The sequence below is a fragment of the Lolium rigidum genome, chromosome 7, assembly GCF_022539505.1.
Source record: "Lolium rigidum isolate FL_2022 chromosome 7, APGP_CSIRO_Lrig_0.1, whole genome shotgun sequence".
NCBI lineage: Eukaryota > Viridiplantae > Streptophyta > Magnoliopsida > Poales > Poaceae > Lolium > Lolium rigidum.
This window is the reverse complement of record NC_061514.1, coordinates 158,247,933-158,272,265: the sequence shown is the minus strand read 5'-3', so window position 1 is coordinate 158,272,265 and position 24,333 is coordinate 158,247,933. Positions and strand designations below refer to the sequence as shown.

The 24,333-nt window shown below is 44.2% G+C and overlaps 1 protein-coding gene across 4 annotated transcripts; it reads right to left on the bottom strand.

Moving 5' to 3' along the window:
* Window positions 1-706: 706 nt before the first annotated feature.
* LOC124669939 (dynamin-related protein 3A-like) lies at window positions 707-22,798 on the bottom strand. Of its 4 annotated transcripts, none has more exons than XM_047206469.1 (21): window positions 22,414-22,798; window positions 20,519-20,801; window positions 20,390-20,418; window positions 20,208-20,309; window positions 19,863-19,931; window positions 19,692-19,751; window positions 18,874-18,987; window positions 18,493-18,541; window positions 17,971-18,077; window positions 17,072-17,164; window positions 16,849-16,941; window positions 16,638-16,775; window positions 15,909-16,022; window positions 14,576-14,710; window positions 14,432-14,456; window positions 3,484-3,543; window positions 2,221-2,336; window positions 1,980-2,126; window positions 1,411-1,463; window positions 1,205-1,304; window positions 707-1,132 (listed from the first exon to the last, which is right to left on the bottom strand). In XM_047206469.1, the coding sequence occupies exons 1-21, from the start codon at window positions 22,762-22,764 to the stop codon at window positions 1,019-1,021; spliced, it is 2,352 nt and encodes a 783-aa protein (XP_047062425.1). In that variant the 5' UTR covers window positions 22,765-22,798; the 3' UTR covers window positions 707-1,018. The 4 variants fall into 4 exon arrangements, with proteins under 4 accessions (XP_047062425.1, XP_047062426.1, XP_047062427.1 ...); XM_047206470.1 differs by having other exon boundaries at window positions 14,432-14,447; XM_047206471.1 differs by lacking the exon at window positions 3,484-3,543.
* Between the last annotated feature and the right edge of the window lie 1,535 nt (window positions 22,799-24,333).

Sequence of the window (24,333 nt, the reverse complement as noted above, 5' to 3'; positions counted from 1 at the left end):
CTTATTTGGTCTGAGTCTAAGATGTGGGAGGTGATAAACGCATGTGTGATCATGCACAACATGATCATTGAGAGCGAGTGTGACGAACCTGTGCATGATGATCAACCATTTGATTATCAAGGGCCACTTGCTGAGGTAGAGCATGTACCCAAGAAATTGCCGCTTTTTCACATGCACAATGAAATTCGAGACCGCAGGTGTCTATATTTAACTTCAGGATCTAGCTGTGTATTTGTGGGCGAGAAGAGAAGGCACCAACAATGCATGATTTTAGTTCTATTTACTTGATTGTATGAATGATTTAATTTCCATTTATTTGATTGTATGAATAATTTAAGTAATATTTGTTTGATTATACGAGTAATTTAAGTACTATTTGTGCGATTGTAGAATTATTGAATATAATACGAACAAAATGTGATTGATATGTTGTTTCAAAATATTGTAAAAAGAAAAAAAGTTTAGAGGCCATGGAAGGCGTCGATGTGGGAACAGCATCCCTAAATAGAGGATGCACTATCGGCGCCCCCATACGGCAGTGGTGACAACCCTACGGGCAACTATTTAGGAGGCTCCGGTGGAGATGCTCTAATAGCATCCGGCTATTGCAAAGTTAGGCATATAGGGGGCCTCAAAGACTGAAAGAACTTGACCAATTAAATGCTGAGATACGTTCCGCGTCAAAGACTGAAAGAACTAGTACCGGTTGACAGAAATTGATGCCATCTGACTAATGACGTAATAGTTAGTACAGGATCATATTGATCTACTCCAGCTATATATGGGCACAACTGCTGCTGTTACGGAGGTGCTATTCCAGCAATAGCTTCCAGTTGCAACGAAGCATACCCTTGTAGGCTTGTAGCACAAAATTTGGATTTACAGGTCAAAACTCTAGCGCAATGCTCGAAAATGATTGAGGATTGGATCAAAAAAAGTGGAGAGGTGCACTTTATTGGCATCTGTGTAGATGCCACAGGCGCATGTTCATCTACATGAGATGCATCTTTTAACTGTACTAGCTGAGGCTGCGGTTGCCAAGTCCAGCGAGTTTTGGGAGGCCAGTTGTATATTCAGATAGGCTGTAGCCCTTCTCGACCTTTTCAGCTTCAAGGGGAAACTCTTCGAGCGTCTGAAAAAATACAGATGTCAAAAGGATGCTTGACACATCAGTTGAAAAGGTCATTTAGGAGAGAAGTAATACCCTATGTGCTTGTTCGAGAACTTGGAGCGTTTCTTGAATACGCTGCCGTCTGATAAGAACTTCATCTGTTTCCCTCAGCATTTCATCAAGTAGGTTCTCTCTACACATCAGATAATCATTTTAAAATAGTTCTTTCAGATAGGAAGTAATCTAAATTGTAAGATTGAGCTGCTCACTAGTAAGTACAGAAACCAAAGGCAACTCACCTGTATAGTTTCCGAATTAAAACGTTATGGAGCTCCCGCTTTGTGTGGTTCACCTTAAGTAAAAAAATATCAGTCAAACACCGGTGTCACTAATACAGCAACTACATTGCAAGTTACATTCCAACTGCAACATTGATCAACAAGCAATTATACTTGGCTGGCACAATGAGCGTTGACTGAAGTTATTACCTTTTGGCAACAATATTTTAGTTCATGCAAGACTATGCTAACTAGGAACAGATGGAAATTGTAAGTTCTATCATGAGAAATGTTGAAGATCGTGGGTAAAATGTCTATGTTTCAGAGCATAGCAATATTATATGGGATATACATCTACAGAGGGAAATATCTATCATAACATCCACAAGTAAATGATGCATCCCAGTTTTCATTGCTGTTCAACCTTCAATATTGGAGGTATGAACTTTTTTGAACTCTGACAACTGGCGCAAAGAACAACAGATAAGAGAGTCCCAAGTCAAGTAGAAATATAATGCAATACACCAACATGTAGATAGTCAACGTGGTACCTTTCACAGGGACCACTGCAACGTAGATGACAAACTTACCAGAAAGTGCATTATAGCTTTTGGAACTGCATCCTCAATACTCTTTCTGACAATGTCATAGTAAGATTTGACCAATAGCTTCACAATTGCTATCTCTGTTCTATCCTGGTCAGTCTTGTTTTCTGATGGTTTCAATGTGATGGGTGGCTGGTACAAATAAGGACGACAATTAGAGATTAAAATATTATTAAAACCGGAGGAATTCTGAATTTCAAGGCTCACTTGTGATAGCAAATTTTACCTCTCTTAACCGAATCATAGAGTATAAGCTATTTAGGACTCGCGGACCTGGCATGTTTGACAAACTCCCACCAACTAGAGAGTTACCCTTCTGGCCTCCACCTGCTGCACTTGTTCCTACATTTTTTATACCAGATGTCAGATGATAACCCAATAATATATCTCCTTATATAAAGCTGTGGCAATGAACACTTGGACAGAACCATTTAACATATTGTAATTTCGAGGTATTGAACACTTCAATATAATGTACTCCCTCTGTCCCTTAATATAAGACGTTATTACATCTAATATATGAGCATATTTGATGTAATAACATCTTATATTAAGGGAGAAAGGGGGTAATTTGCAGGTACTAAACACTAAGGCAAATTAGATATAAACAAAACTCATTTTTGGGCTAAAGCCAAATATGTATGAGGATGTGCCTCTAGAGTAGCTCCAAAAATGGTGCACAGGGTACAAGGAACAACGCATGTACAGAGTGCTCGACACATATCCCCAGGATTTATTTACTCCTTAAGTATGTCTAGGTTAGCCTTTCTAATCAATCTACCACTGTAGCGTTGTTGAAAGCTATATAATATCCTATTCCTACCATGTGAGTACAGATTGAGAAAACCTTCACAAATCATATTGAGAAAACCATCACAAATCATATAGTCGGAACATATCAATTACTTGAATTTTCGTATAAAAGTACATGCATGTCATTATATCATTGATTCATTGCATAATAGTCAACAGTGTATATTGAGTAATGGTCAACAGTGTGTATTGGACTCTTCTGGAAAACAAACAGTGTATTGGACACTGGGTGTGTTTAGATTACTACCTCACTTAGCATAGCTACACAAGATTCATCTAACCCATTTAAGATATAACTCACAGAAGTAAGGCTCAATTTCTTGGTTGCGTGAAGGCTAAAAACGTAAAAATGCAGAATATACTTTGAGAACTCATCCAACTTATTTCGATCGCTGTTTCTCGAGAGCCAGGTCAGTAAAAGTATCTACACAGAGGGATTGGGCAAAATGGGTGGTCGACGACTCCACAGCAGTGACGCTCTAATGCATGCCCTAATGGATGGTGTTCAAGACAAGAAACAATCTGGATGACCACAACTCCACTAATCCAATATTGTTTCCATAGTCACTTGTTTCCCATGCTGGCTTGATTCACCTTTCCTCGGTCATCAAGATTTGCAGCATGGTTGCAGGCCAAATTGCCACCAAAATGCATATATTTTTACAAAATGACTAACCTCGCCTGTCAAGGCTAGGATTTTCCATGACTTGGACCCAAACATACTCTGTGTCAATATCTGAAATGACAAGTAAAAGAGGATGGAGGTAGTGTCTGAGAAATCAGATAGTTATAATGGAAATCCAATCTCATCACTTAGCAAAAAGTACGGATCGAAGTTCCCAATCGAAGGGTATTCACATCATATGGCTTCCAAGTGAGTAAATGCTCTTTTATAGATGTGCTACAAACCAAAGGACAGAGATTTGATGCACCTGGGCACCAGTGATCCTGTTTTTATAAAAAATAAAAGATCATATTTTTGTGTTTCAAAAAAATTTGAAAATATATCCGTATATAGTCAATGTCGTATTCCACAAACGTGTAAAATATCAACTTCAAATACTTTATATTCTGATCTACACAAAAATGATAAAAGTGTAAATCTGAGTAGTCATTTTCAAATCTCCCAAACATATCAGATTTGTCATTTTTGTCTAGCACAAAATAAAACGAATTTTGGGTTAAGATTTTGCATGATTGTGAAATGTATCATTGAAAATCCCTAAAATTATTTTCAGATTTTTTAGTACCTTGTAAAAATATCTATTAATTTTTTTTAAATGGCGGGAGCACTGGAGCTCGGGAGCCAAAAACACTTTCCGCAAACCAAAGGTATACAAAGGTCAATTTGGTTATGTCATACCAAAGTTCAAAACTTGATCATCAGAAGATTTCTTTTTATCTTTGTTTGGTATGAATTTGTGCCAAGCAGGATTCAAATTGCCAGCACCTCTCAGATCAGCTAGGGTTAAGGGCAGGTTATACCAGCGAGGTAGCACCAGTGAATCGTTAAATTCATGTTAAACCACTATGGGGCAAACCATGTAGGAGTTGTGCTATTTCCACTTCTGAACATTAAATGTGGCTATTTTCCTCTAAATGAAAAGTGCAAAGATGGTAGTATGAATATGGGTGGTGCATCTATGCATTGCTACTAGCAAATCCCATATATGACCAAGTCTGACTGATTCAGTCATCTGGTCTAGGGGGTAGTTTGAACGGTGTCCTGTGTGCCCAACGCCTGGCCTGGAGCTTCCTGGGAGCTGCCTAGATATTGTTTGGTTGCATCCTGGAGAAGCCAGGGAAATGATGGCCTAGATCTACCGGCACCTTAGTTACCCTGCGCTCCTGACCCAGGTCTTTTTTGAATTTAAATGCGGACTTCCATTAAACTGGCACAGCTAAATCGCTGTCCAAAATAGTAGCAATACAAACGGGAGCAGCAGCATCCCAGAAGGAGTCAGCAGACTCAGAGGTTGCTCCCAGCTTTCCAAGCTCATGGGCAGTTCCGGCAACTAAAAGAGAAACTAAAAGAGTCGAAGTTCAGGATACAGAGGCTTCTAGCTTCTACAACCAACACTCCGATACTTGATTTGTCATAGTCTTTGCTCTTCAGGCCCTGGACCAGATTTGAGGCATCAGATTCGAAGACAACCCGCTGGCACCAACTCTCCACGCACCGTTGATTGCGGCCAAACAGGCCACAGCCTCCGACTGCAGAGCACTCCCCAGGTTCTTCGACTTGCCCGCACCAGCAGCAACGAAAAGGCCCTCTTGATCACAGATGACAAAGCCCCATCCCCCGTCTCCGGAGACAGTATTAAAGGAGCCATCGAAGTTGATCTTGACATAATCATCAGGAGGTTTTGACCACTTGTGAGTGTCAGGTGGTTTTGCTGGCTTCTCTGGCTTCCGTAGAGACATGAAGTCAATCAGAAGGCACTCCACCCGAGAGCAGACAACAGTAGGATCCAGGCTGCCCTCGCCGGCGTTGGCCTTACTGCGTTGGTTCCACCACTCCCACATGAGGGTGGCTGCACGGACCTGAGTAGCCTCATCGCAATTCCAGAGCTCCTGAAGAAGTTCGCGTGAGGAGGAGCAGGAGAGGAGCTTCACACGGAGCTCAGCCAGCCCTAGGATGCTCCAGCAAATACTAACCTTCTTGCACTTTAGAAAAACGTGCCCACTATCCTCATTTAACCTGTTGCACACCGGACATTTGGTGTCAAGATCGATACCCAGCTTGTGAATCTTCATACGGTTGGCAAGGCTATTATGAGCAAGGCGCCAAATAAACATCTTGATCTTCCCGGAAACATTGAGCTTCCAAATATGATTCCAATCAAAAGGGGGCCCCGAAGTTGCAGAAGAGCCAGAATGCGCAGCCTCTCTGCCAGAAAGCAGATCCGTCGCCATGACCGCCACTTTATATGCAGATTTTACTGAGAAGACACCTCTCGGGTCAAAGTGCCAGGCTAGATGATCCTCCGTTCCATCCACAAGGTTGATGGAGAGGATAGCTTTAACATCTTCAGGCTGGAAAAGGCTTCGAATAATATCCTCATCCCAGTCTCCGGTGCAGGGATTGATCAGATCAGCCACGAGAGAGATAGGAGTACGACCTCTCAAGGAACGAGGCCTGCGAGTGTCGCCAGTAGGAATCCAGGGATCACTCCACACCTTAATGTTGTTGCCATCGCCCACACGCCAGATCAGGCCCTCCTTGAGCAGGGAAACCCCTTTCAGTATACCGCGCCAAGTGTAAGAGATGCTAGGAGAGGCCACTGCATTGAGAATGGAGCCATCAGGAAAGTACTTTGCATGGAGAACCCTTGCACGGAGGGACTCGGGTTCCGCAGACGCCACCCTTGCTTCGCAAGCATTGCCATGTTGAAGAGATGCAAGTCGCCACCCTTGCTTCGCAAGCATTGCCATGTTGAAGAGATGCAAGTCACGAAGCCCCAAACCACCCTCACACTTGGCCTTTGAGAGACAATTCCATCCGAGCCAATGGTGTCTCAGACCATCGAGCTGATGTCATCGCAGAAGGTCTTGGTGATGTCAAAACAAGACATAGCATAAGTGGGGATAGCCTGGGCCACGACTTTGATAAGGATTTCTTTCCCCACTCGCGAAAGGAATTTCTCCTTCAAACCCTGCATGTTCTTCCAGATTCTTTCCTTGAGATAGTCAAAAGCCAGAGTGCTAGACCTGCCCAAATGGACCGGCAGGCCAAGATAGGCCAAGATAACGGTCCGAGAAAGCTTCATCCACAATGGAGTAAATTACATATAGGTACCACTTTTGAGGCAACGGTTGCGAGTTGGTACCATCTTTGGTAATTTTAACAAATAAGTGCAACTTCTGGGGCAGCTTGTAACAGATAGGGCAACTTTGGTGTTGACACTGAATTAACCACGCGGACCCACTTGTCAGAGCAAACGGCGGTCCGCCAGCCATTACAACACGAGTCAATAAGGAGCGGTCCGACTCGACCCGGTGGGACCAGGTTGTTGACTCCACTCCTAGCACGCGTGGCTCGCTCAGGTCCTTCGAAGCGCCGCCGCGCCGCCTCCGCACCAACAGCGCTGCTACCAGCGCCGCCACTCCCGGTGATGCAGAGCGAGGCGGAGCTGGCGCGGGCGAGCGGCATGATGCGGCCGGTGGGCACGACATACGCTGCCCAGCCATACGCGCTGCATGTGCGCTCGAATGTTGCTGCGTGCTCTGCTCTTGGCGTCGCATGGCTTGGCCGATGGTTTGATGCTCCCTGGCTGCTTTTGGCATTGCGTTGCGCGCTGCTAGTTGCATGATAGCTGCTTTTGTGTGCGCGGCTGCTTTTGTGTGCGGGCGAGGCGCAGAACGTGCAGGCCGCGGCTCGGCCGAGCGGCGCTGCTGCCGTGCGGGTGCGAGCGGGTGTTGGTGCCGGTGCGAGCGGACGTATGTCGAGGGAGAACGCTTTGGGCCGCTTTCTTCCACGTCCGCTGCGAGCTGATGTTGCTGCACACGCGCGCATGGCCGAGGCTGCCGTTGCATGCACTGCTGCTTGCGCGAGTTCGGATGAGAATGGCGCCAGCTCGGTGGGGACGGCGCGAACGGCGGTCATGCAAGGGAGAGCCATGGGCGTCGCGTACGAGGGCAAGTGTGAGTCCGAGGCCGCGCTGGCGGTGTTCGAGGCGGCCTGCGTCGGCAAGGAGTCGTACACGGTGCGGCACACCGAGGACTTCCGCGCCGCCGTCGGGTTCAACTCCGGCGTGCTCACTGTGCATGCCGTCTGTCGTGGCCGTCGTGGCCGCGCACACCATCGTCGTCGTCGAGGCGGCCGCTGCTCTCACCTTCTGCACCACCAGCACCACCAGGCCCTCAGCGCCAGAAGTTGGCTCGCCCTGCTGCCGCCGTGGACGGCGGACACGACATGACCGCGCCGAGGAGGATGCAACGGTGGACGCGGCGGTGCGGGATACTGCGAGCAGTGCATGGCCTCCGGCCAAAATCCGAGCGCCTGCCAGGGACGGCCGCGGGCGTAGGCGAGCTCGGGGATAGGGAAGATGTGGGCGCCGGTGAGCTGGCCGCTTCTCTTACTCGCGCACGGATCAGGTCAATGCGAGGAAAAAAAAAGGAAGAAAAGAGAATTAGGAAGGAAACCTAACGGCTGTCCGATGGCCGTTTGCTTTGACAAGTGATCCGCGCGGTTAAATCGGTGTCAACCTTAAAATTGCTCTATCTGTTACAAGTTGCCCCAGAAGTTGTACTTACTTGTTAAAATTACCAAAGATGGTACCAACTCGCAACCGTTGCCCCAAAAGTGGTACCTATATGTAATTTACTCTCCACAATGTGAAGAATCCCTTTGAACTTTCTTTTTGCGGCAGCGGTGGTGCCCTTGCTGAACATAATGGCTGACTTCTCCTTGTTCACCATCTGGCCCGAGGCGTCCTCGTACAGAGCCAGAATGTCCCTGAGCTTTTTTTGCCCTTGCTGAACATAATGGCTGACTTCTCCTTGTTCACCATCTGGCCCGAGGCGTCCTCGTACAGAGCCAGAATGTCCCTGAGCTTTTTTGCACTTGATTCATTTACCTTCAGGAAAATGAGGGAGTCGTCTGCGACGGAGAACAGGTGGTTGATGCGTGGTGCAGCAGGACAAACCTGCACTCCATGCAGCGAGCCATCCTCCTCAGCCTTTTTGAAAAATGCAGAAAGCCCCTCGGCACACATGATGAAGAGGTAAGGGGAGAGGGGGCAGCCCTGGCGCAGACCGCGCTACGGGATGATGGCATCACTCAGATTCTTGTTCACCTTGACTCTGTAAGAGCATCTCTAACAGAGCCCGTAAACGGGCCAAAACCGAAAAATAACCGCCAGTTTACGGGTTCGGTCTGAAAAATGGCGCCGATCAGTTACTGTAAAAGGGCCAAAACCGAAAAACTTTTTTCAGGCCAAGACCGAAAACCAACAACAGCTTGTATTTTTAGGGGTCGCTCGAGCGAACCGAGCGCTCGATCCTTATCTAGAGCGCGCTGAAATTTCAGCTGACGCAACCGCTCGCTCTCCCCTTCCCCGCGCCGCCGCCGCAGCCTCGCCCGATTCGCCCGAGCCCCGCATCCCGGAGCTTGCGCAGGTCGGCCCGCACCCCGCCCGCTGTTCCTCGCCCAACTCCGGGTGCCGCCGCCGCCGCTCCGTCCGAATCGAGGATGAGCTCGGGCGACGAGTTCGTCGATATCGATCTATCCGATTCGTCGAGCTCGGACGATTCCGACCTCGACGAGCTGCTCTAGGACGATGAGATGGAGGCCGCCATGCTCCTCCTCTCCGTCAAGGAGTTGGAGGACCGCGCGAAGCTGCTGAATCGGAGGCGCGGGTCTGTGTTTGGCCGGAACCACATCCAGCGGAATCGCCTCCTCGGCCACGAGCAGCTGATGGAGGACTACTTCGCCGAGGTACCTACCTATCTTCCCCATCTATTCCGTAGGAGGTATCACATGCAACGTAGCTTGTTCGTCTGAATCGTCAAGGCCTGCGAAGAAAAATTGAATTACTTCAAGCAACGTAGGAATGCCGCCGGGGTGATGGGTTTCAGCGCGTTCCAAAAAATCTCTGCTGCCATGAGGGTAACTGCGTACGGCATCCCTGCGGATTACACCGACGAGTATCTTCGAACTGGCGAAGATACTACATCGGAGTCGATGCACAGGTTTGCTCGCATGATTATCAAGTTGTTTGGGCCAACCTATCTCCGAGCTCCCAATGAGGATGACACCAAACGATTGCTGAGAAAAGAGGTTAGCCGGGCATGCTTGGTAGTCTTGATTGTATGCATTGGACATGGAAGAATTATCCCAAGGCATGGCATGGACGGCAAGAGCAAAGATGCAACCATTGTACTTGAGGCCATTGCATCGCAAGATTTGTGGATTTGGCATTGCTTTTTTGGTTTGTCGAGGACACTCAATGACATCAACGTGCTGCAAAGGTCCCCTTTGTTTGCCAAATTGGCAAATGGGGAAGCACCCACTTGCAACTACAAGGTCATGAACAATGAGTACACAATGGTATACTACCTAGCCGATGGCATCTATCCAGATCAGGCAACTTTTGTTAAGTCTGTGAAGGATCCCCAAGATAGAATAGAAGCTGAATTTGCCAAAGCTCAAGAAGCAGCTCGCAAGGACATTGAGAGAGCTTTTGGTGTTTTGCAAGCAAGATTTGCCATTGTTCGTGGCCCTGCCCGATTTTGGGACAAGAAATCCCTTGTCAACATCATGACATGTTGTGTGATTCTTCACAACATGATCATCGAGGATGAAAGAGAGTTGAGCTTGCCCTGCTTCTATGACAATGTTGGCACCCGAGTGGAACCCCAACGCAATCCGGATCGCATTGAAGCTTTCCTTGAAACTCATCAGCAGGTTGAGAATGCCAGTACCCATGCCCAGCTTGTCTATGATCTGAAGATGCACCACTGGCAGCGACATGGTCGTCGCTTGTGATCCTACCATTCCATTCATTTGTTTGTCACATGTATCATTGTTGAGACATTTGTTCATTTGTCCAATTTTCCGAGAGTTGTTGTAATTTGGTTGAGATATTTCTCACTTGTTCAATTTTCCCAAAACTGTTGTAATAATTTAATTCAAACTATTGTGTTTATGTGTTGTAATAATTTGGATGATTATTTGATTAATTATGATCGATTGTTCTATCTGTTGCATATGAATTCTATGAAAAACCATGCCTTTACGGGTTCGGAAAATGAACTCAGGGTTTCCGGTTCACGTTTTTACAGGCTCTGCTAGAGATGCTCTAAGTGACAGGTGATACAGCTCATCACCAACTGCACCCATTGGGGATTGAAACCTAGCTTCAACATCATATTATTCAGGAAACCCCACTCAACGCGGTCGAAAGCCTTGCTCATATCGAGTTTGACAGCAGCCAAACCATCTCTGCCACCTTTCCTCAAGTGCATGAAGTGAGTTGTTTCATAAGCGAGCAGAATATTGTCAGTGATAAGCCTCCCCGCCATGAAGGCGCTTTGATTCTGGGAGATGATGTCCTCCAGAACCTCCTTCAACCGACAAGCAATAGATTTGGAGACAACCTTGAAAACCAGGTTGCATAGGCTAATGGGCCTCAAGTTCTTAACACGCTCAGGGTTATTGATTTTTGGAATGAGCACAATCACTGTTTCATTCCACCCAACCAGGATAGGGCCACCATTTAGGACCCCAAGAACTTCAAGTTGGACCTTCGCACCAATCAGCTCCCAAAACCGCTTATAGAAGATAGCAGGCATCCCGTCAGGGCCCGGAGCCTTGAGATCACCCATGGAAACAAGAGCGGTCTGAACTTCTTCAGCGGTGAAAGGCCTTCTCAATAAAGAATTCATTTCAGAAGTGACCACAGAGGGAACAACGGCAAGAAGCTCGGACTCCCAGGTACCCGCACTAGAAGTGAACAGGTTTTGGTAGTAGTTCGCAATAAAGGACCACAGATTCTCATCCCCCTCAACCCAAACTCCGTCATCAGATTTCAGCTTCTTCAGCAAATTTACCTTTTTCCTCTCTAAGGCACAAGCATGGAAAAAGCTAGTATTCCTGTCCCCATCCTTCAGCCAGTGGGCCTTTGCCCTTTGTTTCCAGAAAGTATTTTTTTGGTCCTGGAGTCTCTCAAGCTTGTATCTGAGCATATGTTCCGACTGAGACCTGCTCTCGGGAAATAGCACGCTTCTGCGCAGCGGTTTAGATCTTTCTTGGCTTTCTTGATGCGATTCTGGAGATCTCCCAACACCTCCTTGCTCCAAGAGTGCAGCTCAGAATTCACTTTTCTGATGGCGTCACTGATAGACACATCACCGATTTTGGTTGTTCTCCAAGCCCATGGGAGTTGCCAAGGTGAGGGTCCGGATCCAGGATCACAATCACAGGCCTATGATCAGAGTGCCTGGGATCAGCATTAATCGCCTTATAAGCGGGGAAATGGGTCCGCCACTCCAAATTCGCGACAGGCCTGTCAAGCCTTTCCTTGACATAATTTGCGGCACAGTGGCTGTGATTGCGCCAAGTATATGGGTCACCAACAAAACCCAGGTCTTCCAGCTCGCAGAACTCAAGGGCCATCTGAATTGGTCCATGCAGGCTTGTTTCTTTGCCTGCCCACCTTGCTTCTCACTAGCAAACAAAACCTCATTGAAATCTCCGAAGCACATCCATGGCAGGTTGTACTGCGCAGGAGCTTCCAAGTCTTCTCCTTTGCTCCCGACTGCGGCTCACCGTAAATGCCCGTAAGCCTCTATATGAACCCATCATCTCCGGTGACCGTCGCATCAATGTGAAAGCGCGACGATCCCAGATTGACATCCTCCTTCCAAAGCAGGGCCAGACCCCCACTTCGACCCACACAGTTTATTACTTCCATGTGTGGCATGTTCAAGAGGATCTTGATTCTCTTCATTCCCTCCTTGTCTAACTTTGTTTCTGACAAGAAGAGCACGTCAGGATCTTCAGCCTTCACGAGATCGAGAAGACCCTGCATTGTCGGCTGGTTCCCAAGCCCCCGGCAATCAAAGGCTATAGCTTTCATTGATTACTGCAGGGCTGAATAGGCAGCCCCGCGTCTGAGTTGACACCCTTCAAAGGATGCAGATTGTTGGATCCATTGCCACTTATGTGCTTCTTTTCCTTGCCTTGACTCGAGTTAGAATCATAACTCAAGTGCTCACCCACAGGCTCCCTTGGCTTCCCCATAGGGATTATAGCGAGAGACATGTCTTTGTCGATCTGCTCGATCAGCCCACCGTCAGCGAATGCCACCTCAGAGCCACCATTGCCCACTCCAGGCTTTCGCTTCTTCGGAGGATGGACAAGGGGGTCATAACCAGGGAACAGCTGCCTTGCAATTTCAGTGACCTTTGAATTTTCTTTCCCAGCGCCACCCTTCCCTGGTGGTGAATTCACGATCTGATCGCCATGTTTCAAATCGTTGTCCTCTCTCGGGGTAGCGGAGCTCGGTCCAGATTTCTTACTACCCCCACCCCGCTCCTTTGAGCTGGTTTAGGAGGCAGAAGCAACGGCCTGTTCAAAGGATTGCATCTTTCTTCTGCGCTCCTCTGGCGCACACAGGTTTCTATCAAAGAGGAGCTTGCCATGGGCATCCCGATCCGCTGGGGCCCTACACTCAAGCTCACCGTGCCCAATCAAGCCGCAGCCAAAGCAGTAAAACGGGAGTTTCTCATACTGCAGATTGAAGCTGTCATCGCGATTTTCCCTCGTGATGGTCACCCAGCGGCGCAGAGACTGGTCAGGGGGGTAGCAACCTTTCCTCTCAGGAAAGTCCCAGAAGCAAACCCAAACTCATCCACATCAACAGAACATTTTTTGTCAATCATCTTGGCGATTTTCAGCTCCTTTTTCTCATTCATCCACTCATAAGGCAAATCCAAAATTCGAACCCAGATGGACATTGAGTCGAACCTAATTTTCGAGGGGCGGAGCCGAGGGTTGTGCTCATGCAGGACCACAGCATGCCTTGTCCCCACCATCCACGCAGTTCCACCCAGTGCCTTGTCCCTGTCTACCTTGTTTGCAAAATCGGCGATGAACATATTGTCGCCAGCGGGACGAATGCGAGGTCCCCTGGGGTTGCCCCAGGCCGGCTTCATCGTTGCCCAAATCGTCTGAATGTGTGTCACACTTGGTGAAAGCACCTTGCCGTCCAGAGACCAAATCTCCGGCCCCGGCGTCTCCTCTTCGTCGTCACTCATCTCGAGCACCTCGGCCTCGTCAGGCAGCAGGTTGAGGCGCCCCATCATGGAGTTAACCCCCTCCGCCGCTTCTTCCGACCTGGCTCCCTCCTCCGCCATCGCCACAAGAAACCGAGACTAGGTAGAACGGGAGACAAAATGTCAACCAGCGGCTCGAGAGCACACCAGCCGAAAGACACACCCACCGCTAGTCGAGACTCACGGGGTAAAGGTTGCACTCACCAAATCAAGCGAGGCAAGAGATCGAGCTCTGAAGGCGCCGCCGGCAGGAACCAAATGCTGGGGAAGGATTGGGTGCCCCAGAGCTAGAGGGGGCAGACCATGGAGGGTGGCGACCGAACGCCGGAATGGGGGCGGCCGGAGGCTAGGGGTGGCAGGGATCTGGGGGGGCGGCGCCGGCGGCAGCAAGGGGAAAAGTTCACCTGGTAATCGTGAGAGCGTGGTCAAAGCGCGGTCCGCGGCTGGTTGGCATTGGTTCGCCCGAACCGAGGCCTTTCAAGTTCAGGCCACGTGATTCAACTGGAGGATGATCTACGATACCAGTATGCCAGCAGTAACAGTAACCAGGCAGAAAACAGGACTACCTCTTAGACAGGTTGCTCGCATAGCATACAAATAATGGTAGTATCTTACTTTATATATAATAATATATAATTGGTTAAAATATGAAATGAAATGAGCTGCCAGGAAAGCCTGACTCAAATGCAATATCATATGAAAAGAATCATTATGCCCTAATAAAGAATAAAAATGTCATGCCAGCCTGAAGTGGAAGAAAACAAGCAGTCAACTCAGCGTAACCAAGGACATCGACACATCGTGCTTGCAGAATATATTTACAGATCAGAGCTACAAGGGTTTACCTGCATCAGTATCAGGCTGAAATCCATGTCCAGCAAAGAACACAAGACAGAAAATGAAGTTGTATAAAAATGTTAGTACCATCTTATAACACATCTAGAAACCAAAGTCGAACAGTAACAAGATATCATTTGAAATCTGCTAACCTGCTCAGCTGTTGCTCCTCTGGTAGCATCTCTTGCAAAAACAGCACGTGACTTTTGACCTCTTTCAGATTTGAGCTGTATATTGTTCTCAATAGAAGATTTTAACTGCATCTCAGAACTTATAGCAATACCATCCTGCAATAAAGGAAGTGGAAAAAGGATGTAATACTTTTGTCCGAGTCAAACCAAAATCAAATGAGCTTAGCAGCTACTTATAAATGTTCATCATGCATGTCAAGTACCATCTTATAGTGGTCTACACTTGAATTATTGGTTAAATACACATGATGAATCCTTGCTAAATCCACCAAACTTGGTGTCCCAAATTGATTTATTTTTCAAGAAAACGCAAAAAGCCTTTGTGTTTCATTTCATTGAATAGGTAGAAGGTTCAGAGTACACTCCTCTGATTTCTTTTTCAGAGTCCTGAATTGATTTATAGCCATATAAATTTGATGGCTAATATTTACTGGCAACTTGATGTGTGAAATACACATTTCTCGTAATTTACAAGATAATTTACAATATACTAGCACTGTAGCAAATGGGCAAAACATAATTTACAATATAAGTACTCATTATCAAATTATTTCTTATCTTGTAAACTACTCTAAGGGGAAAAATAGGTCATGCATTGAGCATATATAAATCATGATCTATAAAATGCAATTAGGCAGAAGTTAGTAGGGAGTTGATTAGGGGATTAACAATTCCATGATAAAATACAAGGATTCAACTTTAATTCTGAGCCGTTGATAAGAGATTTATGTACATCTAAGATCGTACTTTTATAGCTGTAGATATTGTTTGATTGTGTTATTATCTGTCGGCTAAAATTTTAATAGACGGCAAGAGCGGCTCAATGAAACGATATTAGTGCTGTGAGGGGCCTAAAATAGTGAACAGTCATAATTGACCACACTAACAAATAATCAAAGCTCTCAATTCATGTTATCTCTCTTTTTTTAGTGGTGTGAATTCGACATGTGTGGTGACACTGTGATCCGTCAAGATTTTGACACAACTATTAAAGCTACGGGCGATTTGTGTATAAATTCAACAAATTCCGTCCACATTGATTTCAGAGTTACCATACGATTTGAGCTGCTCCCATCAGTTGGTTGTTTTCTTCAAAAGGAGCACTTGTGGGTGACTCTTAACATTGAATTTTTACTGACAGGTAAACTATGATTAATGGTGCTAAGAAAATAAAACTACTTTGCGGATAGCAGAGCAGTTGAACGCAAAGGTACAGCCAAGTCACACCCATTCTTCTTTATGTTATTCAGGAATAGATGCTGTAACATGAAACCTGAGGTGGAAAAGGTGGTACCTTATGAGCCGATAGTGAAGTTGGTCCTCTCAAAGGTAGACCATCGTGCTTAGCAAGTTCAACAACCTTGCTGCCTCCAACAAAGCTTGAATGTGAGGTATTTATGTAATCCATCTGTAGAAAGATTTGCATCATTGCATACAAGAAAATAGACACAAAAGATATACTCACAAGCGCATAACAAACCTAGAGGCTTGTTAACATGTATCAGGAACTCCACTATGAATTAGCAATCCATGTTCCACAAAATTCAAAACCAAATATGGGCTCAAGCTCATAGACTATAATAACCTAAACTTAGTTCTTGCTGATGACAAATGAAGTTCTCACTACAGAAAATACTAACAAAAGGAGAAAAAAAAAAGAAACACAGTTCTATGTATTCAACAGTATTTAAAACAGAACAATAAAAGCAGACCTAACCAACTTTCTATAGAACACTTAGAAAGACTGTACATAGAGGAGGGAAACCAGTACAGTGGGACACATAAACCAGAGTGCTCAGTCACAGGTAGCCACACCGTTAATCAACCAATTTCTTTTCAAAGCATACACAATAGTGCAACAAAGCAATTTTCAGTATGAAAGCAGCCCACTGTTTAATGGTTACTTTCAGTTGGCAACCAGGATTGAGGAAAGTAGAAGCTCCAAAAATTAGACTCCATCACCAGAGTAATCCAACTGTTACCTACTATTGGCAGATAATTGCCCATAAATCTAAACACTTACCTCCATTTCAATAATATGGGTTATCATTGTTTCTGCAGGTCGAAGACCATCTCTCAAGAAATTGCTAACTGATTCACCCATCCGCCTTTTAAGAATTGGGTATTTCTGCAGCTCACTGGTTAAGCAACCATGGCTGATCTGCATTATTCAGGATTCCTTACAAACAACTTGATCAGATATTCTAAGAAATAAAAGAGTTATGAATACATACTTTGACTAACTCATCATAGATAAACTTAGCGCACTGAAGACTTGGATCAAGCAAACGGCCTATCTGCCTTCGGACAAGAATCTCAAAAGGCAACTACAATTTAACAGGAAAACACATATGAGTTAGGTAAAAAACATGAATTGGAATAAAAATATGTTTTTATGCAGAGAGGAGATAACAAAATTTAACAAGAAAGGATTGCATCGTCTAGACAAAATTAAACCTCTGGCAGAAACATAGCACCCTTTGGACCGCCAGAATTCTGTATGCTAGTGCGAATATCTTCATCGCTTATGTTCTTGCAAGGGTCAACTTCCTGCATATAAGAGTGTAAGTAACTAAGAAATTTGAACTGCAAGATTCATCACAAAAAATAGGAATAATGTGAAAAGTATACCACATATTGTTATTAAAATTATGGGAATACAAAATGTAGTTTGTAACTCCATACAGCTACATACGAAGGTAATGTTACACTGACTCAAGGTAATTGTTTCTGCCAGAAATTAAACTATTTGGCAGGAAGATTTACTCCCTCCGGTTCAAAATAATTACCCAAAAATGGATGTATCTAGACATGAAGGGACAGATCACAAGGATATTATGTGGGTGAGAATTTAGCAATGGCTGCATACAGGATTAAATTGTAACAACAAATTCGAGATAAAAAGATAGGATGCCAGGCACCAAAGAACAAAGCCATTACATAAAATTCAAACCCCTGATTTGATCTACAAAGTAACAAAGGAAAAAAAAAACTAAAACCTCTATCATTTTCAAGTAAAAGTATTCATCTCCCCTCTTTTTTAAGGGGAGAATTGCGCCATTTAAAGCCATTTTAACTCGCACAGTACTCCTAAAATATGCACCATTCAGCACACCATCGTGATCATACAATGTAAACCTGCATTGTTTGACTTTCTCTTTATTTAGATGAAGCATAACACTGAGTGGTATTTTTGCAAACTAGTTTCTGGTAGTGTTGCACGAGGAACTGGTCTGATGTGAGAGCAATTTTCTCTTTATTTAGAAATTTCATTAGCACATCAACACATAGTGAATTGTCATTAGATGGACACATGTCTGCTATGCAAACATGTAAAGGTTATTGCTTTTGCAAACCTCCAAGCTCTTGACAAAAATTGACTGAAAAATGTAGTGAATTCTTGCTCCACCAGAAAGCTGATCTGTTGACACTTTATTTTTGCCCTCCACCATTGAAGAAAAGGCTGAAAACAGGAAATTTAATATAAACATTGGAAAAACATAGCTTTGATAAAATCAAACAGGCAGCTTGAAAAGAAGACAACAGTTGCATGAAAATCACTTTGCATAAGAGGTTCTTAGTAATTATTTCTTTTTTGATCTATGCGATCGGAAAACGTTCTCAAGTCTAAATTGCCATGTAATTCAAAGAGTCGCATTTAAAGATAAACAGAAACAAGAAAATGTTTACTAGACAGTTTAGATAATTCAAGGATAGTAGTACTTTTTCGGTGTTCTGACATAATTACTGAATGGGACTAAAACGGATTGTTTGCATCACTATAACAGCGTTCATAATTCTAAAAATGTTAAAAAACATAATTTTGTACCATTGGTTTTACAACGAATGGAATTATGGAACAGGTTAATTTTCTTTACCTTCACAATATTTTCCCAATATGTTCAATAGTTTAACTCCCTGGCCAGCCTGCGGGTATCAAAGACCAGAAAGGCAGGGTTGAGAGGTACAAAAAAAATGTCACTAGAAACAAACTAAAATGTTAGTGAAATAAGAGAAGACCGGGTAAATATATGCTTATTGAGAAGAACACGCATCAGGGAGCCAGATGCGATGTGTCATTTATGTGGTTCGATAAAGGATGACATAAGAGTGGTTACTCTTGGCAATGCATATAACGAACTAGAAAGTAGAAACAAATGCACAGTTAATGCATCGCAGCACTACAAGACAGTTGCATGATTGCATCATAAAGCAACTATTAACAATGTATACTTATGGAGGTATCTATACGCAATTACCGTTGATTCTGCAGCATCACCATAAGCAGCATGTTCCTTTGCAACTGCTACCAACTGAGCATTTATTCGAGATTTCAAACCTGGAAGCATATCAGTAATGTGCTTTAGTAGAATCTGCAAATAAGAGCCAAGATATTAATGAGCTGCACAGATAGAATATCATTAGCAAATGTATTAATACCATTTGTGGATGAAAGGTGCCCATAGATACTGAATTAATACATACTTCCTCAGTTCCTAATTATAAGCCATATAGTTTCTGGCACGGAAATCAAAGAATGCAAATTTCGGAAAAATTAAACCATGTTTGGAGGGGATTAACCCTAGGCAATTAACATGAGCTAATAGAAAACTTTGCATAAGATAAGAAAACGTAATCAAATTTCTAAAAATATTGTACATATAATTGGCACAATGCAATACACCTTATATTCTGGACTTTTTCTCAAAAAACTATATAGCTTATATCTAGGAACAGAGGGAGTATATGGTAGAAGTTGCAGAGTTTTCAGCAAGGCTTCCATTACAAGAAGTATTAATTTTATTGACCACATCAGTTTTCACTAATTTACTCTCCCAGTTCCTTGCTAAAAGCCCAAACTGGAGGTTTCAACTTAATCATGAAAACCCCATTCTTGACCCTTTATCATGCAGTAAACTGAGACTAATTCATTCTAAGATCAAATTAATCTCCGAGAAACTTTTCGAGGAAGCTCGTTCAGGATATTATTGACAAATGAAGTACAGAGAGACCACCTACATAAAAAGATACAAGGGCAAACTACAGGAATAAATATTTAACAGCAATAGGCCAATACCATATTTAACTTCTTGGCTAATTGAGGAACACCACAGCATTGTGAAAGACCGTGATAAGCCTGTTAAAACAAAAATACAGCTAAATGCAATCAACCACAGATTTTAAGAAAATGTGCCTAATTCACAATGGATGGTAATGCTGTGAGAAAAATCATAAGTTCTGGGCATACAGGTAGAGTCGAGAAAAACTTCTCCTCAAAGGCAAGTGCATCTTTAATGCTTCGGTTAAAGTTGATGTCCTGTAGGAATCATCCATTTGTTAGAAGTGATAACAAATAGTTTAGAAATTTAGGTGGTAGTATTATCATCAACTGATAAGATCCAAGTTTACATGACCAATACATACTACAAATAAAGAAATTTAGAAATATAAGAGCACATGGGTTTATTATTCACTGTTCTATTGTGGTTGCCAACATGAACCTTGCACTAGATACAAAAAAGAGAAACTGGAACAGGAAATTTAAGATGACAAACAAAATTATTAGGAATCATAGTTATGCCTAAGAATATACCTCTTGGCTGCGATTCACAATACCTACATAACCAAGCTTGAGAGGAATCACATTTCCCAGTAAAAAGTTACGAGCATCAGTTCCCCTGTCCATGATGTCCAACTATGGCCATCGAATAAAGATTTAAATAGCAATAATTAAGTAAGCTAAGAATTTTGCAGTTTGTGTAAGCACATTAATACCTTGGTGATAACACCAATTGTCCTCGATCCTGTCACAAATAGAGCAAACGGTTAAGGTTTACACTTCATAACTTACTTTCCACCACAAGGAAATTCACGATCAATTCTTTAATAGAGTTGCTTAAGTACCATCAGGATCACCAAGCCTTGCCAGTTGAAGCGCATCAGAATTAGCTAAATCTGCATTTGCGGGTGAGACAGCCAAGATAATGCAACTTGGATGCTTAATGTATTGCATGATCATTGTTCTTATTCTTGACTCAATATCACTAGGCTGATCTCCAACTGGAACCCTAGTTATTCCAGGGAGGTCAACCAAGGTGATGTCAATGACATTCGGTGAAAAGATTTTAAGACGGATCTGTTTCTCGGAAACCCCTTTGTTACCTCCAGCTTCTTTGTCAGTTTCCGACTGAAAGTAGTCAATATTTCATCTCGTGAGAACATTATGAAGGTATTGAATTAGTGAATAATAGAATATTATCATATATAATTTGAGAGGTTCTACAAATGAAAAGGCTGGAATACAACTGAATACGAGTAAACGAAAAAATCAGTGTCACATAGTTCAGAAGTACATGCTGAGTTGCAGATAAAATGACATATAAACCAATAATGCCTACAACAACAACATCAAAGCCCTTTTCCCAAGCAAGTTGGGATATGAAACCCGACAGAAATAAAAGGAAACCAAAACAAGGAGAAGGAAAAAAAAGAGTAAACTAAGATTCTGGCACAATAAACTAAATATGCATCCGTTCCAAAATTTGTGACATTCTAGAAAGTGTGTGATCAAACTTCTTAACCTTAATTGCTAGAAAACTACTTGTACTTGTTAGCCAGAAAACATACCTTCATATTTGTCATGAAATATAATATCACAATATATACTTACTATTTTTTACTGCATATTTGTACAAATATTTATAGTCAGACTTGCTCACTGGAGGCTGTGCAGAATCTAAAATATAATGTGTTTCCAAAGCACATTGTAAACACTCAACAGATTAATGATCATGTAAGATAAGGGGGAAGAGCATGAACCGCACTATGAAGAAGGTTACATGCTCGCTGAACAGCTGATCAAGCACATATCTCTGAAGTGCCAACCACCAAGTGTGCAACTTCGCAAGACCCGCCAAGATAGGATAGGCATGTAAGCACATGACAAACTCTCCTAAGTGTTCCCTAAAGGCAGCATTTCTGAATTTCAAGAATATACTTATAGCATATATGAGTCTCTCACATGCTAATCAGTTAATGTCTATCTGGCTTCAGCATTTGAGCATATACTATAGCTAACAAGCACCGGTAAGTAAATTGAGCAACTGACTACTAGTAAACAAGCAAATCAAGTCTGATGTTCCGGGACTGCACACTAATATCTAGGTTACTTGTATCTTGCAAAGTGGTTCCTTGAGATGGAAAAAGGGAACAAAAACTACCTTCAAACTTTGACCTGATTGTGATCCTCCGACCATACAGGAATAATTACATGCTCAGCAAGGTCCATAGAAAATGCTAAAAGTGCATGATTCACGTTATGTGCTACCAAGTTTGAGGAACAGTTATTTTTGACAAAATAAACTAGTGACAAGATAAACATTAACTGATTAAAATGTAGCCCACGATATTGGTCAATGCTAGGGCAGAGGTAACACGCTAAGTTAGCACACTCGTTGCTCCGTCCAGAAACTATACAAACTGCAAATAGCGTATAAATTTAGTGGTACCTTTACGGCCTTACACGAATTACTATCCTTGTTTAAGTCGTGGAATCAGCAAACAGAAATTTCCTACACAGTAAGAGCAGCAAACAAGCAAAGGTACAGAAATCACTAATACTGAAGCACAGTTTCTAAGTTTCCAGCACCAGCATTACAGCAAACATATAGCCTACACTCGGAAAACAAGCCTGAGACCGAGACACTCGTTTCAAACCCCCAGCAACATCAAACATATCGCCTGCACGCACCAAACATTCAAACAAGCAAAAAATCTACAGCAATCGCAGAGAAATTGACCTGGATCTCGCGCTTGATGTGCTCGAAATCGTGGAATCGGCGGCCGGGGGCGTGGAGGAACTCGCCCCACTCCTCGGGGGCCGAGTGCCGCACGAGCTGGAGCACGAGGGGCCGGCGGGTGCAGATTTCGGGGCCCCTCGGGAGGAAGTCGCGGCCGACGAGCGCCTCCAGCACGCTCGACTTGCCGCTGCTCTGCCCGCCGATGGCCGCCACCTGTGGCAGCTCCACGCCGGCGGCGGAGTCGCCGTCTAGCCGCGCCATGATGTCCTGCAGCCTATTGACGAGCGGGATCACCGCCTGCCCCACCGTCGCCGGTTGCGCCGCCTCAGCGGCCGCAGCCGAGTCCGCCATCGCCGCCGACAGCCTTGGGTTTTGGGAGACGAGAGGAAACTCGTAGGGCTTTTTTCCTCTCTTTTCTGCTTCGCTGGGTTTTTGTGTGGATGTGTCTTTCGTGTGAGGTACCTGTCCTGACCTGGAATTTTGCTTTTTCCAAATTTTGATTCGCGAGGAAAATTTCATGTAATAATTTTTCTAGCAGTAATATGGAACGGAGGGAGTTCTTTTGACATAACAAAGTGTAAAGTTTAATTACCGCACTCATTCCGTTCCATAAAATATGTCTTAGATTTAGACAATGTTCAGAAAACGGGTGCTTAGTCGCGCTTAAGAGCACAAACTTAGGTGTTAAGCGCAATTAGGCGGTGTGATTAAGCGTTGAGCACCGCTTAGGCGAGCGGAAGCGAGGCGAAGCGGAGAAAAGCGGTTTGCTACGCGTCCATGGCGGCCAGCGGCGTTTGGAAAACTAGGGCGGTAGGTGAGAGGAAAAACAATCGGATAGGGTTCCCTAGCACCCCAATCAACCACTCCCCCACACCCGAGAGAGGAGAGAGGCGGCGCACCCTTTCACCGCTGGTGAAGCCTCTCCTTGTCGCCCTCTAGCTCTTCCTCCAGGCCGTTGGACGTCGACTCTCCTCCTCCAAGCAACCTTCATGTCCCCTTCGTCCCCTCTTCGAACAGGCGCCCAAAGTTGTAGAGCTCCAGATCGAGCTCGTCCTATTTGACATTGTCCACCACCCGTCGCACATAAGGTATTCCCTAACCCCGTTCTTCCAGTTTTGTTAGCTTGATATGGGATGTTGCCGCCGTTTGTCGCTATATGTGTGTGCTATTGCCGGTTGTCGATGGGTTGTTGCTGCTTGGGTTAAGTTAGATTACGATATCGATAGATTGTTGCAGGTTGATGGGTTGTTGTTGTTAGGACAGTTGGTGTTGGGTTGATTGGCAGCAATAGATACTACAAAAATGATAATATCAAATTTGTTGTTGGTATTTCCTACTTCTTCAGTTAGTTGTTACTTGTTATCAGGGCGAAGACAGAAAAATAAATCATTGGTGTCCTTCCTCTAAATCTACCGTTGTCATTTTGTATTTATAAAAGCATTGCTTCATTTTCAAAGGAGAATAGCAAAAATCCGTTGGTGCCATTGACACCATTAAGTACATGCTAGCTCCGCCCCTCCTTGTTATCTTAGTTGATGCAGATTGTCGCATGCCTTTTGCTGTTGTAGATTGTGTGCTTTGCACTTTGTTGTTGCTAGTGCCAAGAAATTATTGCAATCTTGTTTGTATGTATTGTATAATGGGCATTGACGGCTTGACGCCAATCCAGCTGCGGATAGGTCGATGCTTGAGGTGGCATGGACATTGATTGGTAACTCAAGCGATGTTGGTTAGAAGTATGGCAAGTATTGTGATCCAAACAACAAGAGTAAGGTGAAAATGTGAGTTTTGTGGACATATTAGCAACTTCAAAAACGTGTTGTGGGGGTGGACAATGTTGTGTCCTCATATGCAAGAAAGCTACACCGGAATCTAAGGAGGCTTGCAAGAAAGCTCTTGAGAAATTCATAACGATGGCAC

Bases quoted from the DNA above. Each gene is read 5' to 3' on its own strand.
- LOC124669939 (XM_047206469.1), bottom strand. From the start codon at position 22,764: ATGGCGGACTCGGCTGCGGCCGCTGAGGCGGCGCAACCGGCGACGGTG. The intron at 18,988-19,691 runs GTATTGGCCTAT...TCTTATTTGCAG, and splicing joins TAGCCAAGAAGTTAAATATG to ATTCTACTAAAGCACATTAC. The intron at 2,127-2,220 runs GTAAAATTTGCT...TATTTGTACCAG, and splicing joins CTATGATTCGGTTAAGAGAG to CCACCCATCACATTGAAACC.